Source organism: Cyanistes caeruleus, chromosome 13 (genome assembly GCF_971803275.1).
Source record: "Cyanistes caeruleus chromosome 13, bCyaCae1.hap1.1, whole genome shotgun sequence".
NCBI classification, from domain to species: Eukaryota; Metazoa; Chordata; class Aves; order Passeriformes; family Paridae; genus Cyanistes; species Cyanistes caeruleus.
Genome location: NC_141713.1, coordinates 18,637,227 through 18,654,932, shown reverse-complemented (window position 1 = coordinate 18,654,932; position 17,706 = coordinate 18,637,227). Strand labels below are relative to the sequence as shown.

Genomic DNA, 17,706 nt, shown 5'->3' with positions numbered 1-17,706 from the left:
ATCCAGGCGGGAAAAAAAAACAACCCAAACCCTTGGAATTCCCGACTTTCCACCATATTTTATTTTATATTTTATTTTATTTTATTTTATTTTATTTTATTTTATTTTATTTTATTTTATTTTATTTTATTTTATTTTATTTTATTTTATTTTATATTTTATTTTAATTTGTATTTTAATTTTATTTAAAAAAAACAACCCTGGGATGAAATTCCTCGGGATTCACTCCCGGGAAGCAATTCCAGATGGGATCCTGCCCTCCAGGAGAAGGCGGGAATTACATCCAGGTGGGATGGGAAAACAAAAATACAAACAACAAAAAAAGTGGAATTTCCTATTTTCCCGCTTTTTTAGGATCCCTTTTCCCCTGGAATTCCCGATTTTACCGGGATCAGGCTCTGGAAAAGCCCCTTCATTCTCCCGAGCTTCCCAAAGGAAAACTGTGCCACTCCCCCCCCCAAAAAAATGGGATTTTCCCCTAGGTTTTACCTGGATCCATTTCCCGGATTTGAAATCCCGAGTTCTGGCAGAAAACACCTGGAATTAACCGGGAATTTGGCTGGAAGCTCCTATTTGATTTTTTGGGATATTGAACAGAAAAGTGGGATCCCCAAATCCCAAAACCCTCTGGATTCCCCAGGAATTCCTGGTTTTTCCCCTCTGGGGATGCCAGAGTTGATGGAGCTGGGTGGGGTGGAAATCCGGGATAATTCCCAAATCCCAAATCCCAAATCCCGCAGCTGGAGTGGGGGATGGTGCAGGGATGTCCCCTCTGGATCCCATGGATGGGAATTTGGGGATTTTTGGGATTTAGAGATTTAGGGAAAGTTTGGGAAGGACCCGGGGGAGGGGGGGGTTTCCATGGGGTTGAGAATTCCGGGGAGGACACGTGGGCCCGGCCTGAATCCCCAAATCCCGAATTCCAAATCCCAAACACCCAAATTCTGGATCCCAAATCCCGGGTCTCAAACCCCAGGCCCCAAATCCCAGATCCCAAATCCCCAGATTCCAAATCCCAAACCCCAAGTCCCAGATCCTGGATCCCAAATCCCAAACCCCAAATTGCAAATCCCAAATCCTCAACCCCAAATCCCAAACCCTGAATCCCAAACCCCAAATCCCAAATCCCAAACACCCAAATTCTGGATCCCAAATCCTGGGTCTCAACCCCAGATCCCAAATGCCAGATCCCAAACCCCAACTCCCAAATCCTGAATCCCAAATGGCCAAATTCCAAATCCCAAACCCCAGATCTCAGATCCCGGATCTCTAATCCCGAGTCCCGGGTCTCAAACCCCAGATCCCAAATGCCGGATCCCAAATCCCCAAATCCTAAACTCCAAACCAAATCCCAAACCCCAGATCCAAAATCCCAAATCCCTGGACCTCAAACTCTAAATCCCAAATCTCAAATCCCGGATCCTAAATCCCAGATCCCAAACCCCAAATCCCGGATCCGAAATCCGAGATCCCAAACCCTAAATCCCAGATCTCAAACTCCAAATCCCAAATCTCAAATTCCAAATTTCAAATCCCAGATCCCAAATCCCAAATCCCATATCCCGGATCCTAAATCCCAGACCCTGAATCCTCAGTCCTAAAGCCTGAATCCCAAATCTCAAATCCCAGATCCCAAACCCCAGATCCTAAATCCCAGATCCAAAACCCCAAATCCCAAAATCCGGGATCCCAAAGCCTGAATCCCAAATCCCGGCGCTCCCCAATTCCCGGATGTTCCCGCCGCCAGGGGGCGCCAGCAGCCCGCGCTGGAACAGCCAATCCTGGGGAAAAAACCCGGGAATTTTGGGATCGGGATTTCGCCAGGGAACCCCAAATCCCGGCTGGAATTCCAGGTGGGAATTCCGTGATATTGCAAAGGGTTCCAGTGCTGGGATCCGGAAGGTTCCGGTGCCAGGATCTGGACAAGGATCCCGATCCCAGCATCTGGGCAGGGGAAATTCCCAAATCCAGGGGATCCAGAGGGATCTGATCCCAACAGCTGGAAAGAACAAATCCCATTGTCCAGAGGATTCCAGAAAATCCCGATCCCAACACCTGGACAAAAAAAAAAAATCCCAAATCCAGAGGCTCCAGAAGATTCCCATGGGATTCTCCCACTGGATCAGCCTGTTCCTGGGTGGATTCAGGCCGCAGGAAAGGCAGGAATGGGAATGAATCCTTGAAAACCCGGATGCTCCGGGAAGACGGGAATTCCCTCCTGCTGGAATCAGGGCCAGAGGGAGTCCAAAATCCGTGGAATTTTCCCCCAAAATCGGGAATTTTATTGGAAAAATGATCCAGGATGGGATTTTTTGGGGTTTCTTTTTGCAGCTCCATCCCAAAGCCCCCAAACCCCAAATTCTGGAGCATCCCAGAATTCCCAACAGCAGCCGGAAAAAATCTGGAGCAATTCCAGATTTTCCGCAGAGTTGGATCCAAGCGATTCCAGATTTAAAATCCCGGGAAAAGTGGGAATGGGGAAAGGCTGGAAAACTGCCTGACATTCCCATCAAAATAATGAAGGGAATGGGAAAAAATGGGAAAAATCAGGATTGGTTTGGGAATCTGAGCTGGGGGGGGGCCCTCCCAGGAAATCGTGGATTAGCCTGGAAAAAAAAGGGAATAATTCCCTGCGGGAAGAAAATTCCCAGGGATCAAATTCCCTTATTTTTCCCCAGGGAAATCCACTCCCTGTGGGCTTTCCCTGGGGAAAATTCCCAATAAAATAAAATTCCAATAAAAACCGAGGTTTTCTGCCTGGATCCCAGAAAGGTTTTTTGGGAAGTGCTCCCACTCCGAGGATTTTGGAGTGATTTTTATCCACCTGAGGCCGGACTGAAATTCCCTGGATTTGGAATTTGGATTCTTGGACTGGGAGATGGGAAAAGCAGGATCTGGGAGGGGTCAGAATTCCTTTGGATCCTCCACTGGGGTTTCTCCTCTTCCCAAAATCATTCCACGGATTTTTATCCCTGGATCTGCATCTCCATTCTTCCCGGAAATTCCCTGTCCTGGAATCCCAGCAGATATTTGGGATGAGAATACAGAATTCACTTCCTGGGATGCCCAGATTCCAGCTGGGAATTCCAACCCTCCCCAGGGCCTGACATCACCCCAGAAAAGGCAATTCCAAGGAATCCGTGGAGTCTGGAAAAGGCAATTCCAAGGAATCCGTGGAGTCTGGGATGGCTCGACGGCAATCCCGCCATTCCAGGACCAGGAGATTTTTGGGAATCAGGAGAGCTGGGCCATGACCAAGAGGGTGCTGGGGGGGTTTGAGAATTCCCAGAGTGAGGAAAAAGTCTTGGAATGTGCAGGGACCGGACACAGCCCCAGTGCCAGCTGGATGGATTTTTCCAGATGGAAGCTGGATATGTAGGGAATCCCTTCATCCATCCATCCATCCATCCATCCATCCATCCATCCATCCATCATCCATCCATCCATCCATCCATCCATCCATCATCCATCCATCATCCATCCATCATCCATCCATCCATCCATCCATCCATCCATCCATCATCCATCCATCCATCATCCATCCATCCATCATCCATCCATCCATCCATGATCCATCATCCATCCATCCATCCATCCATCCATCATCCATCCATCATCCATCCATCATCCATCCATCATCCATCCATCCATCCATCATCCATCCATCCATCATCCATCCATCCATCATCCATCCATCCATCCATGATCCATCATCCATCCATCCATCCATCCATCCATCCATCCATCCATCCATCCATCATCCATCCATCATCCATCCATCATCCATCCATCCATCCATCATCCATCCATCCATCCATCCATCATCCATCCATCCATCATCCATCCATCATCCATCCATCATCCATCCATCCATCATCCATCCATCCATCCATCCATCCATCCATCCATCCATCCATCCATCATCCATCCATCCATCCATCCTCCATCCATCATCCATCCATCCATCCATCCATCCATCCATCCATCATCCATCCATCATCCATCCATCCATCATCCATCCATCCATCATCCATCCATCCATCCTCCATCCATCATCCATCCATCCATCCATCCATCCATCCATCATCCATCCATCCATCCATGATCCATCATCCATCCATCCATCCATCCATCCATCCATCCATCCATCCATCATCCATCCATCATCCATCAATCCATCCATCCATCCATCCATTCATCATCCATCCATCCATCATCCATCCATCCATCCATCCATCATCCATCCATCCATCATCCATCCATCATCCATCCATCATCCATCCATCCATCCATGATCCATCATCCATCCATCCATCCATCCATCCATCCATCCATCCATCCATCCATCATCCATCCATCCATCCATCCATCATCCATCCATCATCCATCCATCCATCATCCATCCATCCATCATCCATCCATCCATCCATGATCCATCATCCATCCATCCATCCATCCATCCATCCATCCATCCATCCATCATCCATCCATCATCCATCCATCATCCATCATCCATCCATCCATCCATCCATCATCCATCCATCCATCATCCATCCATCATCCATCCATCATCCATCCATCCATCATCCATCCATCCATCCATCCATCCATCCATCCATCCATCATCCATCCATCCATCCATCCTCCATCCATCATCCATCCATCCATCCATCCATCCATCCATCCATCCATCCATCATCCATCCATCATCCATCCATCCATCATCCATCCATCCATCATCCATCCATCCATCCTCCATCCATCATCCATCCATCCATCCATCCATCCATCCATCCATCATCCATCCATCCATCCATGATCCATCATCCATCCATCCATCCATCCATCCATCCATCCATCCATCATCCATCCATCATCCATCAATCCATCCATCCATCCATCCATTCATCATCCATCCATCCATCATCCATCCATCCATCCATCCATCATCCATCCATCCATCATCCATCCATCATCCATCCATCATCCATCCATCCATCCATCCATCCATCCATCCATCATCCATCCATCATCCATCCACCCATCCATCCATCCATCCATCATCCATCCATGATACATCATCCATCCATCCATCCATCCATCCATCCATTCATCCATCCTTCATCCATCCATCATCCATCATCCATCCATCCATCATCCATCCATCCACCATCCATCCATCCATCCATCCATGATACATCATCCATCCATCCATCCATCATCCATCCATCATCCATCCATCATCCACCCATCCATCCATCATCCATCCATCATCCATCCATCATCCACCCATCCATCCATCATTCATCCATCATCCATCCATCCATCATCCATCATCCATCCATCCATCCATCCATCCATCCATCCATCATCCATCCATCATCCATCCATCCATCATCCATCCATCCATCATCCATCCATCCATCATCCATCATCCATCCATCATCCATCATCCATCCATCATCCATCCATCCATCATCCATCCATCCATCCATCATCCATCCATCCATCCATCATCCATCAATGCATCCATCATCCATCCATCATCCATCATACATCCATCATCCATCCATCCATCATCCATCCATCCATCCATCCATCCATCATCCATCAATGCATCCATCATCCATCATCCATCCATCATCCATACATCCATCATCCATCCATCCATCATCCATCATCCATCCATTCATCCATCCATCATCCATCCATCATCCATCCATCCATCCATCATCCATCCATCATCCATCCATCCATCATCCATCCATCATCCATCCATCATCCATCCATCATCCATCCATCATCCATCCACCATCCATCCATCATCCATCCATCCATCATCCATCATCCATCCATCATCCATCATCCATCCATCCATCCATCATCCATCATCCATCCATCATCCATCCATCCATCATCCATCCATCCATCCATCATCCATCCATCCATCCATCATCCATCAATGCATCCATCATCCATCCATCATCCATCATACATCCATCATCCATCCATCCATCATCCATCCATCCATCCATCCATCATCCATCAATGCATCCATCATCCATCCATCATCCATCATACATCCATCATCCATCCATCCATCCATCCATCATCCATCCATCATCCATCCATCCATCCATCATCCATCCATCATCCATCCATCATCCATCCATCCATCCATCCATCCATCCATCCATCCATCCATCCATCATCCATCAATGCATCCATCATCCATCATCCATCCATCATCCATACATCCATCATCCATCCATCCATCATCCATCATCCATCCATTCATCCATCCATCATCCATCCATCATCCATCCATCCATCCATCATCCATCCATCATCCATCCATCCATCATCCATCCATCATCCATCCATCATCCATCCATCATCCATCATCCATCATCCATCCACCATCCATCCATCCATCCATCCATCATTCATCCATCATCCATCCATCATCCATCCATCCATCCATGCATCATCCATCCATCCATCCATCCATCCATCCATCCATCCATCCATCCATCATCCATCCATCCATCCATCCATCATCCATCCATCATCCATCCATCATCCATCCATCCATCCATCATCCATCATCCATCCATCCATGCATCCATCATCCATCCATCCATCATCCATCATCCATCCATCCATGCATCCATCATCCATCCATCATCCATCCATTAACCATCCATCCATCCATCCATCCATCCATCCATCCTTCCATCCATCATCCATCCATCCATCCATCATCCATCCATCCATCATCCATCCATCCATCCATCATCCATCCATCCATCATCCATCCATCCATCCATCCATCCATCATCCATCCATCTCAAGGAGGTGGCACTGTGTGTCCCAGGGGGTGGCATTGCTGTGCCCAGTGTCCCCACCATGGAATTCCGGGGATTCCCAGATGCCATTCCAGGCCCAGGTGATGTCACCGGGATTGGGATGAGGGGACAAAGTCCTGAGCGGGGATGAGGACACGCAGGGCCTGTCCTGAACCCTAAACCCCAAATCCCCAGTCCTGAATCTTAAATCCCAGATCCCAAATCCCAGTGTCCCCAGGGGTGTCCCCAGGTGTCCCCAGGGGTGTCCCCAGGGGTGTCCCCAGGGGTGTCCCAGGTGTCCCCAGGGGTGTCCTCAGGTGTCCCCAGGGGTGGCACTGGGTGCCAGGCCGGGCGGTGTCGCCGAGCGGAGCTGGCTGTGACAGGGCAGTGCCACCAGCAGGGGTCCCCTGAGCACAGCGGCTGGAGCTGCTGGGGACACCGACACATGTGACACTCAGTGACATTGGGGGCACTGCCTTTGGTGACACTGTCCCTGTCACTGTCCCTGTCACTGCCATCGGTGCCATCGGTCCCCTGCTGTCCCTTGGTCCCCCCCGGGCGGCGCCGCTGGGCCTGGAGAGGGGGAGGAGGGAGGGGAGCGATCCCAAAGGATCCAGGATGTTATTCCAGATCCATCAGTGATCCCAAAGGATCCAGGATGTTATTCCAGATCCATCAGTGATCCCAAAGGATCCAGGACGTTATTCCAGATCCATCAGTGATCCCAAAGGATCCAGGACGTTATTCCTGATCCATCGGTGATCCCAAAGGATCCAGGATGTTATTCCCGGAGTCACTGGGCTATGGGATCGGGATCAGCTTTTCCCTGCCCCAATCCCGCCCCAAAGCTCATCCATCCCAAAAAATGGGGCTGGCACTTCCAGGGGGGCAGAACAGCTCCCAAAAACCCCAAATCCTGGGAAAAGGGGGTCTCAAAACTCCACAAAAATCCCACTGTCCCAAATTTCCCTTCCATGCTGGGAAAATCCCGTTGTTCCGGGAGGAGCAGAAGCCTCTCCGGGTGTTTTCGGGGCCGTTGGGGCTCTGCTGGAACGCTGTTGATGATCCCGATGGGATGCGATCAATAATTCACAGCCACATCCATCAATTCCTAAAGCAACGCCAGGAAAAGGGATGGGAGCAGGAGAGGGGGAAAACGGGAATGGGGAAATCATGGGATAAACCCGGCCTGGCTACGGAAATGGATTTGTGCCATCCATGGATCCATCCAGGGATCACAGCCATCCATCCATGGGATGTGGGGAATGGGAATGGGGATGGGGAATGGTGATGGGGAATATGGGATGGGAATGTGGGATGGGGAATGGGAATGTGGGATGGGGATGGGAATGGGGAATGGGAATGGGGAATGGAGAGCAGGGAATGGGGAATGGGAAATGGGGATGGGAATGGGAATGTGGGATGGGAATGGAGAACGGGGAATGGGGAATGGGCGCGGCAGCCGCAGCTCGGGGTGGGGCCGGTGTCTGTCGCGACAGAGCCGGGTCGGCGACACTGGCAGGAGCCGCTCGCCCCTCACCGCCGGCCGTGGGGTGGGGATGGGGAGATCGGGATCGGGATGGGAAAAGGCGGGCTGGAGAGAGCCGGGAATCCACCCCGCTGCCCACACGGATGATCCTGCCTGATTCCAGGGGCAGGAGCGGCACTGGGGGGGAGCCGCCCCCGCCTCCAGCCGGGATCCCTTTATCCCGTTTTTCCACAGGGATGAACCCTCCGGGAGCGGGGTGCGAGCCCCCCGCTCCCATCCCCGTCCTCCCTCCCTTCAAGGAGCGCCAGAATTCCCTCCCGGATCGGGAATAGCGGCCCGGGAAGATCCAGCCTTCTCTTCCCGCGACCTCCCGGGGACGCGCGGGCGGGACGGGGGGAGCCGCGCCTCGACGGCATCGCCGCCTCTCCGGGGCGGGGCGGGGGGGGCTGGAAAAGCGGGAACGGGGAGGAAAAATCATCGGGGTTTTTTTGGCGATTTCCGTATTTTCGGGGGTCAGCGGCGGTGCGGGAGCGGCGGCTGGCGGGCGGCGCCGCGGGGTGGGTGGGTGGCTGGGCCGGGAGGAGGGGGAAGCGGCAGAAATGCAAATCGCTGCCGCTCGCTGGCAGCGCACAGCCCCGCTCGGCCCCGGCAGGAGCGGGGACAGAGGGAGGGGAGGTGCCCCCGTCCTCCCCCAGCGCCCCCCGGAGCCCCTCGGGCAGCAGGAGGATGAGGAAGGGCTGAGGGTGGAGGAGAGGCAGCAGAGAGAGGGTGAGTGGCGGGGGACGAGGGGACAGGGGCGGTGACTGAGCGGGGAATGGGGCGGTGACGGAGTAGGGAGAGACGGGAGGGGGGAGAGGGAGGGGAGAGCCGGAGGGGAAGGGAAGCGGAGGAAAGAATTGGGGAAGGAGGAATGGAAGCAGAGGGGAAGGAAAATGGAGGGTAATTAAGTGGTAATTTATAGAGGGCGGGGGGGAGTGGAGAAGGGAAAGGCTGATTGAGAGGGGAAAAAAGAGTGAGAAGGGTGGGGAGAGCCGGGTGGGAAAGGGGGGAAAGGATAAACCTGATCCAGCCGGGAAAAAGAGAGCGAGAAGGGTGGGAAGAGCCGTCTGGGGAGAGGAAGGGAAAACCTGATCGAGCAGAGAAAAAGAGACTGAGAAGAGCGGGGAGAGATGTGTGGGAAGGGGGAATAGAAAAACCTGATCCCGCCGGGAAAAAGAGAGCGAGAAGGGTGGGGAGAGCCGGCTGGGAAAGGGGGGAAGGAAAACCTGATCGAGCGGGGAAATAGAGAGTGAGAAGGGCGAGAAGAACCGTCTGGGGAGAGGGAAGGAAAAACCCGGTCGAGCCGAGAAATAGAGAGTGAGAAGGGTGAGAAGAACCTGCCAAGGAGGAGGAAAAAAAATCCCGATCGAGCCGAGAAACAGAGAGTGAGAAGGGCGGGGAGAGTCGGCTGGGAAGGGGGGGAAGAGAAAAACCCGATCGAGCCGAGAAATAGAGAGTGAGAAGGGCGAGAAGAGCCGTCTGGGGAGAGGGAAGGAAAAACCTGCTCGAGCCGAGAAAAAGACAGTGAGAAGGGTGGGAAGAGCCGTCTGGGAAGGGGGGAATAGGAAAAGCCTGCTCGAGCGGAGAAACAGAGAGTGGAGAAGGGTGGGAAGAGCCGCCGGGAAGGGGCGGAAAGCGGCGGAGGGGGGCGAGGAGGGGATGAGCGGGAGGCAGCGGGCGGCAGCCGGGGGGAGCCGGGCACAGACAATGGGGCGCGGCCCCGCCGCCTCCACCTCCCGCGGCCGGGCGGGGCCGGGCGGCGCCGGCGCTGAGCCTCGCGCTGTCCCCTGCCAGGGGGACATGGCCCCGCTGCTGGCGCTGCTGCTGGCGGCCCTGCTGGGCTCGGGCCGGGCGTGCCCGGAGCCCTGCGCTTGCGTGGACAAGTACGCGCACCAGTTCGCCGACTGCGCCTACAAGGAGCTGCGGGCCGTGCCCGCGGGGCTCCCCTCCAACGTGACCACGCTGAGCCTCTCGGCCAACAAGATCAGTTCGCTGCCCCGCGGCGCCTTCGCCGAGGTGACCCAGGTGAGCTCGCTGTGGCTGGCGCACAACGAGATCGCCGCCATCGAGCCCGGCGCGCTGGCCGTGCTGGTGCAGCTGAAGAACCTGGACATCAGCCACAACCAGATCGTGGAGTTCCCCTGGCGGGACCTGCGCAACCTCAGCGCGCTGCAGCTGCTCAAGATGAACAACAACCGCATGGCCGCGGTGCCGCCGGACGCCTTCCGCACGCTCAAGGACCTGCGCTCGCTGCGCATCAACAACAACCGCTTCGCCACGCTGGCCGAGGGCATCTTCGACTCGCTGGGCTCGCTGTCGCACCTGCAGATCTACAACAACCCCTTCGAGTGCACCTGCGCGCTGCGCTGGCTGAAGCGCTGGATGGAGAGCACGCTCATCTCCATCCCCGAGAAGGAATCCATCGCCTGCGCGCTGCCCGAGCGCCTCCGCGGGGTGCCGCTGGCCAGGCTGCCCGAGCTGCGCTGCGCCGCGCCCGCCGTCAGCCTCAGCTCCTCGCCCAGCCTGGAGGCGGCCGAGCTGCCGGACGGCTTCGCGCTGAGCCTGCACTGCTCCGCCAGCGGCTCGCCGCCCCCCGAGCTGCGCTGGAAGATCCGCACGGCCGGACAGAGCCTGGAGCTGGGCGGGAGCGGAGCGGAGAGCGCGGCCAAGGAGGCGGCGCGGGCGGAGCCCGAGCGCTTCGTGGCCTTCAAGAACGGCACCTTGCTGATCCCGCGGGTGAGCAAGCGCGAGGAGGGCACCTACACCTGCGTGGCCACCAACGAGGTGGGCACCAACCACTCCTCGCTCAGCGTGGCGGTGGCGGGAGCGCAGAAATACCCGGCGGCGGCCGGCAGGGACCCGCTGGGCGGCAAGGCGCAGCAGGGAGACAAAAAAACCGGCGCCAAGGCGGCCAAAAACAGCGTGCTGACCCCCGAGGAGAGCGGCAAGGCGCAGGGCCCCACCCGGCAGAGCCGGCCCTCCCCGGCGGCGGGGCCGGAGCCTGAGGGCCGGGTCCCCGCCGAGCCGCCGGGGCTGGAGGAGAAGTGCGGCTCCTCGGCGGGAGACACCAAGTACATCTCCAACCACGCCTTCAACCGCAGCGGCGACTTCAAGCAGCACAGCTTCGAGCTGGGCGTCATCGCCCTGGACGTGGCCGAGCGCGACGCCCGAGTGCAGCTGACGCCCACCCAGCCCGGTTCGGGCCACCTGGGCGTGCTCTATCTGTGCCAGCAGGGCCGCCAGGGCCACTCCCTGCTGCAGTGGTCGCAGATCGAGGCCGGCGTCAACTCGTACTGGTTCCAGGGCCTGAGCCCCGGCACCAACTACTCGGTGTGCCTGAGCTCGCCGGGCGAGGAGTGCCGGGTGCAGGTGGTGTTCACCACCAAGAAGGAGATCCCGTCGCTCATCATCATCGTGGTGGTGGCCATCTTCCTGCTGCTGCTGGCCACGCTGCCGCTGCTGGGCGCCACGTGGTGCCACCTGCTCGCCAAGCTGCGGGCCAAGCCCTACAAGTTGATCGTCAAGGCGCAGAACCCCGACCAGATGGAGAAGCGCATGGCCGCCGACTTCGACCCCCGCGTCTCCTACCTGGAGTCCGAGAAGAACTTCGACGCCGGCGAGGCGGGCGAGGCCGAGGAGGAGGAGGAGGAGGAGGAGGAGGGAGATGAAGAAGGAGCGCGGTGGCGGCGCGGGAGGGAGGGGGAAGGCGCGGCGGAGCTGGAGCGGGAGGAGAGCGTGGCCGCCAGCTCCATGGCGGAGTCTCAGTCCAAGGGCGGCGCCGAGGAGTTCGAGGTGCGCTCCGAGTACAGCGACAAGCTGCCCCTGGGCGCCGAGGCGGTCACCATCTCCCCGGAGATCAACGGCAACTACCGGCAGCGGCCCCGCTGAGCCCCCCTCCCGCCCCCCCGAGCCCCGGCCCCGCTCCCCACCCGGGGGAAAACCTCTCGGAACGACCGGAGCCATCATCCCCGCCTCTCCTCCTCCTCCTCCTCGCCCCTCCGCCCCCGGGCACGCTTCGGTGCTGCCGGGATGAGCCTCCCACGATTTCGTTGCCATTTCGGGCACCGGCTCGGCGACAACAACGATTGCCGCTCCCCCTCCTTCCCCCGCCGCCCGCCCGCGCCGGGCTCGCTTTCCCCTCCCAGGCAGAAAACGAAAAACAAAACAAAACAAACCCCGAAAAAAAGGGCAAAAAGCAAAAAGCTCCCCGGCCCCAAATTCTCCTTGCTGGAATCGCTTCAGCCCCCGGCGCTTCCTCGGTGCCCGGTGAGTCCCCTCTACTCTCCGGTTCTCTCCTGTCGAGCCGCGGAGCTGTTCCCGATGAGCCCGGCGCTGTCCCCGCCATCCCGGAGCTGTTCCCGATGAGCCCGGAGCTGTCCCCGCCATCCCGGAGCTGTTCCCGATGAGCCCGGAGCTGTCCCCGCCGCTCCCCGGTCTGTCCCCGCTGTTCCCCTCTGTGTCCCCACCGCGTTCCGGCTCATCCCGATTTTCCCCGGCGGGTGCCACATTCCCGATCCCGGCCACTTTCCCGGCTGCTTTTCCCTCTCCCCGATGGATCCCGGGGTTCCTCTGTCCCCGCCGCTCCCGGGCGCTGCTCCTCGCTCCCTGCTGGGTGCGGAGATTCCCGGTGCCCGCCGCTCCCGGGCTGTTTTCTCCATCCCCCGATGGATCCCGGTGCTCCCGGATCCCCGCCACTCCCGTTCCCGCCGGATCCCGGTGCTCCCGGATCTCCTCCAGTCCCGTTCCCGCCGGTCCCCGGTGCTCCCCTCTGGTTCCCGGTGCTCCCGGATCCCTGCGACTCCCGTTCCCGCTGGTTCTTGGTGCTATCGGATCCCCGATGGATCCCGGGATCTGCTCCCCGCTCCTCCCCACTCCCGTTCCCACCGGATCCCGGTGCTCCCGGATTCCCCCATTCCAGTTCCTGCTGGATCCCGCTGCTCCCGGATCCCTGCCACTCCCGCTCCCGCCGGTTCCCGGTGCTCTCCGCTGGTTCCTGGTGCTCCGGGATCCCCCCACCCTTCTCCCTGCTCCCCGCCGCGCTCCCCGTTCAGCACCGCGCTCTCCGGGACAGCTCCGCGCTCCCCGCTGAGGCTCCGGGGGCTCCCCGCTCCCGTCCCCGGGGGCTCCCCGCTCCCATCCCCGGGGGCTCCCCGCTCCCGTCCCCGGGGCTTCCCCGTCCCGTCTCCGGGGCTCCCCCGTCCCATCCCCGGTGCCCTCCCTGCTCCCGTCCCCGGGGGCTCCCCGCTCCCATCCCCGGTGCCCTCCCCGCTCCCGACGGGGCCCCTCGATGTGTTTTGGGTAGAGTAGCCTTGTAGCCAAGTGTGTGTGGCGCAGGTAGCCCCGGTAGCCCTGCTGGTCCCAGTGGTCCCAGTGCCCCCGGTGGCTGCGGTAGCTCCGGTGGCCCTGGTAACCCTGGTGGCCCCGGTAGCCCTGGTGGCCCCGCTGATCCCGTTAGCCCCAGTGGCCCCAGTAGCTCCGGTAGCCCCGGTGGTCCCGGTAGCTCCGCTGACCCTGTTAGCCCCGGTGGTCCCGGTAGCTCCGGTGGTTCCCGTAGCCCCGGTAGCCCCAGTGGCCCCGGTAGCCCCGGTGGTCCCGGTAGCCCCGGTGGTTCCGGGTAGCTCCGGTGGCCCCGGTGGTCCCGGTAGCCCCAGTAGCCCCGGAAGCCCCAGTAGCCCCCGGGTCTCTCCCCGCCATCCCCGGTGGCCCCGGCGAGCGCCGCGGGCGCTTCCCCTGCGCGTTGTGTCCGTGAACGAGTCAATAAAAGGGATTTGAAAGCGAATCCGCCTCAGTGCTTGGAAAAGAGGAGGAGGAGGAGGAGGAGGAAGGGGGTGGGAAAAAAAAAAAATCGTGAATTTTGGTCCCCTCGGGTGCATCGCAAAGAAAAACAATCCCCAAAAATAAAAATCCACATCCGTTCATTCTCCCGGCCGTAAAAAACGCAGAGGGAGAGGAAATGGAATCGCCCGAATCCATTAAAATCTTCCCTTGGAATTCATCCCGGAGGGAAAAAAAATGAAATTCCATTTTCCCCTCCCAGCCCGGAATCCGCTGGAGCGAGGAAATATCCCACGGATCCGCCTTTTTTATGGGATTTCCCATCATTTTATTGGTTTTTAGCATTTCTATTGGAATTTCTATCATTTTTTATATCGTTTGGATAACCCTGGGATCATTTTATCTCTCTTTTATATCATTTTATTTATCTTGTTTACCATTTTAAGTATCTTTTTTTACTATTTTATCTCTCTTTTATATAATTTTATTTATCTTTTTTCTAATTTTATCTCTCTTTTTAACCATTTTATCTCTCTTTTATATAATTTTATCTCTCACTTAACACATTTTATCTCTTATTTACATCATTTTATCTCTCTTTTATATAATTTAATCTCTCTTTTATGTAATTTAATCTCTCTTTTATATAATTTTATTCCTCTTTGATATCATTTTATCCCTCATTTATATAATTTCAGTTACAATTCCCACCAAAACAAACCAAAACCCGCTTTTTTGGGGGTCTTTTTCCATCCTAAATTCATTAATTGTGAATATTCCCATTAATTGTGGATATTTTCATTATTAATTGTGGATATTCCAATTATTAATTGTGGATATTCCCATTATTATTTGTGGATATTCCCATTAATTGTGGATATTCCCATTAATTGTGGATATTTTCATTATTAATTGTGGATATTCCCATTAATTGTGGATATTTTCATTATTAATTGTGGATATTCCCATCATTAATTGTGGATATTCCCATCATTAATTGTGGATATTCCCATTGTTGATGTTCCCATCATTAATTGTTGATATTCCCATTATTAATTGTTGATATTCCCATCATTAATCAGGGATATCCCCATCATTAATTGTTTATATTCTCATCATTAATTGTGGATATTCCCATTAATTGTGGATATTCCCATTAATTGTGGATATTCCCATCATTAATTGTGGATATTCCCATTAATTGTTGATGTTCCCATCATTAATTGTGGATATTCCCATCATTAATTGTGGATAGTCCCATTAATTGTTGATATTCCTGTCATTAATTGTGGATATTCCCATTATTAATTGTTGATATTCCCATTATTAATTGTTGATATTCCCATCATTAATTGTTGATATTCCCATTAGTTGTTGATATTCCCATTAATTGTTGATGTTCCCATTATTAATTGTTGATATTTCCATTATTAATTGTTGATATTCCCATCATTAATTGTTGATATTCCCATTAGTTGTTGATATTCCCATTAATTGTTGATATTTCCATTAATTGTGGATATTCCCATTATTAATTGTTGATATTCCCATCATTAATTGTTGATATTCCCATTAGTTGTTGATATTCCCATTAATTGTGGATATTCCCATTATTAATTGTGGATATTCCCATTGTTGATGTTCCCATCGTTAATTGTTGATATTTCCATTATTAATTGTGGATATTCCCATTAATTGTGGATATTCCCATCATTAATTGTTGATATTCCCATCATTAATTGTGGATATTCCCATTAATTGTTGATATTCCCATTAATTGTGGATATTCCCATTATTAATTGTTGATATTCCCATCATTAATCAGGGATATCCCCATCATTAATTGTTTATATTCTCATCATTAATTGTGGATATTCCCATTAATTGTGGATATTCCCATCATTAATTGTGGATATTCCCATTAATTGTGGATATTCCCATCATTAATTGTTGATATTTCCATCATTAATTGTGGATATTCCCATTAATTGTGGATATTCCCATTAATTGTGGATATTCCCATCATTAACTGTGGATATTCCCATTAATTGTTGATGTTCCCATCGTTAATTGTTGATATTCCCATCATTAATTGTGGATATTCTCATTAATTGTTGATATTCCCATCATTAATTGTGGATAGTCCCATTAATTGTTGATATTCCTGTCATTAATTTTGGATATTCCCATTAATTGTTGATCTTCTCATCATTAACTGTGGATATTCCCATTAATTGTTGATATTCCCATTATTAATTGTTGATATTCCCATTATTAATTGTGGATATTCCCATTAATTGTTGATATTTCCATTAATTGTGGATATTCCCATTGTTGATGTTCCCATCATTAATTGCTGATATTTCCATCATTAACTGTGGATATTCCCATCATTAATTGTTGATATTCCCATTAATTGTGGTTATTAATTAATTAATCTGGCTCTCCCAAGGGAATTCCAGCTCTCCCGGCTCATCTGGTGTTCCCCCAGTTTGAAACTCGCGGGAATTTCCCAGTTTGCCCAGTTTGGGGCTGGGCAGCGCTCCCGGCATTCCCAGGGTGGAATCTGTGGGATGAGATCCCAATATTCTCAAATTTCCCAAATCCTTCCACAAATCCATCCTCAAATCCATCCCCGAATCCCGTCCCCAAATCCTGTCCCCCAATCCAGTCCCCAAAATTGTCCCAAATCCTGTCCCCAAATCCTGTCCCCAAATCCAGTCCCCAAATCCTGTCCCCAAATCCAGTCCCCAAATCCTTTTTTTGGGGGATTTTGGGGGCAGAGATGGGCGAGAAACGGGATTTTAGGAGATTTTGGGGCCAGGGGTGCAGAGGGAATGGGATTTGATGGGATTTGGGGGGCAGAGATGGGAGGACAGGGTTTTGGGGGGTTGGGCAGTGGGGAAAAATGGGATTTGATGGGATTTTGGGGTCAGGGGTGTGGAGGGAATGGGATTTGATGGGATTTTTGGGGGGCAGGGGTGCGGAGGGAATGGGATTTGATGGGATTTTGGGGTCAGGGGTGCGGAGGGAATGGGATTTGATGGGATTTTGGGGTCAGGGGTGCGGAGGGAATGGGATTTGATGGGATTTTGGGGGGCAGGGGTGTGGGGGAAAGGGGATTTTCAGGGATTTTGAGGCACGGGGTTCTGGAAGAAGCGGGGTTTTATGGGATTTGAGGGGGGAGGACAGGGCTGTGGGGGAAATAGGATTTGATGGGATTTTGGGGGGCAGGAGTGTGGGGGAAATAGGATTTAGGGGACAGGGGTGTGGGGGACGGGGTTTTGGGGGTTGGGCAGTGGGGATGAGATGGGATTTGATGGGATTTTGGGGGGGCAGAGGTGTGGAGGGAATGGGATTTGATGGGATTTTGGGGGGGCAGAGGTGTGGAGGGAATGGGATTTGATGGGATTTTGGGGTCAGGGGTGTGGAGGGAATGGGATTTGATGGGATTTTGGGGTCAGGGGTGCGGAGGGAAGGCGCAGGAAGCGCCCGGCAGGCGGGATCGGGTCGGTGCCAGGGAAAACAACCGGGCCCGGGGGACGGGGAGGGGAC

The 17,706-nt window shown here is 53.7% G+C and overlaps 2 protein-coding genes across 2 annotated transcripts in view; one reads left to right on the top strand and one right to left on the bottom strand.

Moving 5' to 3' along the window:
• The window catches only part of LOXL1 (lysyl oxidase like 1), a 12,757-nt gene extending 12,258 nt beyond the window's left edge, over positions 1-499 (bottom strand). The window contains exon 1 of the mRNA XM_086849773.1: positions 490-499. Coding sequence (XP_086705899.1) covers positions 490-499 — 10 coding nt within the window. The remainder of the gene's footprint in view (positions 1-489) is intronic.
• A 9,453-nt stretch (positions 500-9,952) lies between these two features.
• LOC147650750 (immunoglobulin superfamily containing leucine-rich repeat protein 2-like) lies at positions 9,953-12,376 on the top strand. Its single transcript, XM_086849428.1, has one exon. It carries the CDS (start codon positions 10,036-10,038, stop codon positions 12,262-12,264), a length of 2,229 nt encoding a protein of 742 aa, XP_086705554.1. The 5' UTR covers positions 9,953-10,035; the 3' UTR covers positions 12,265-12,376.
• The last annotated feature ends 5,330 nt before the right edge of the window (positions 12,377-17,706 follow it).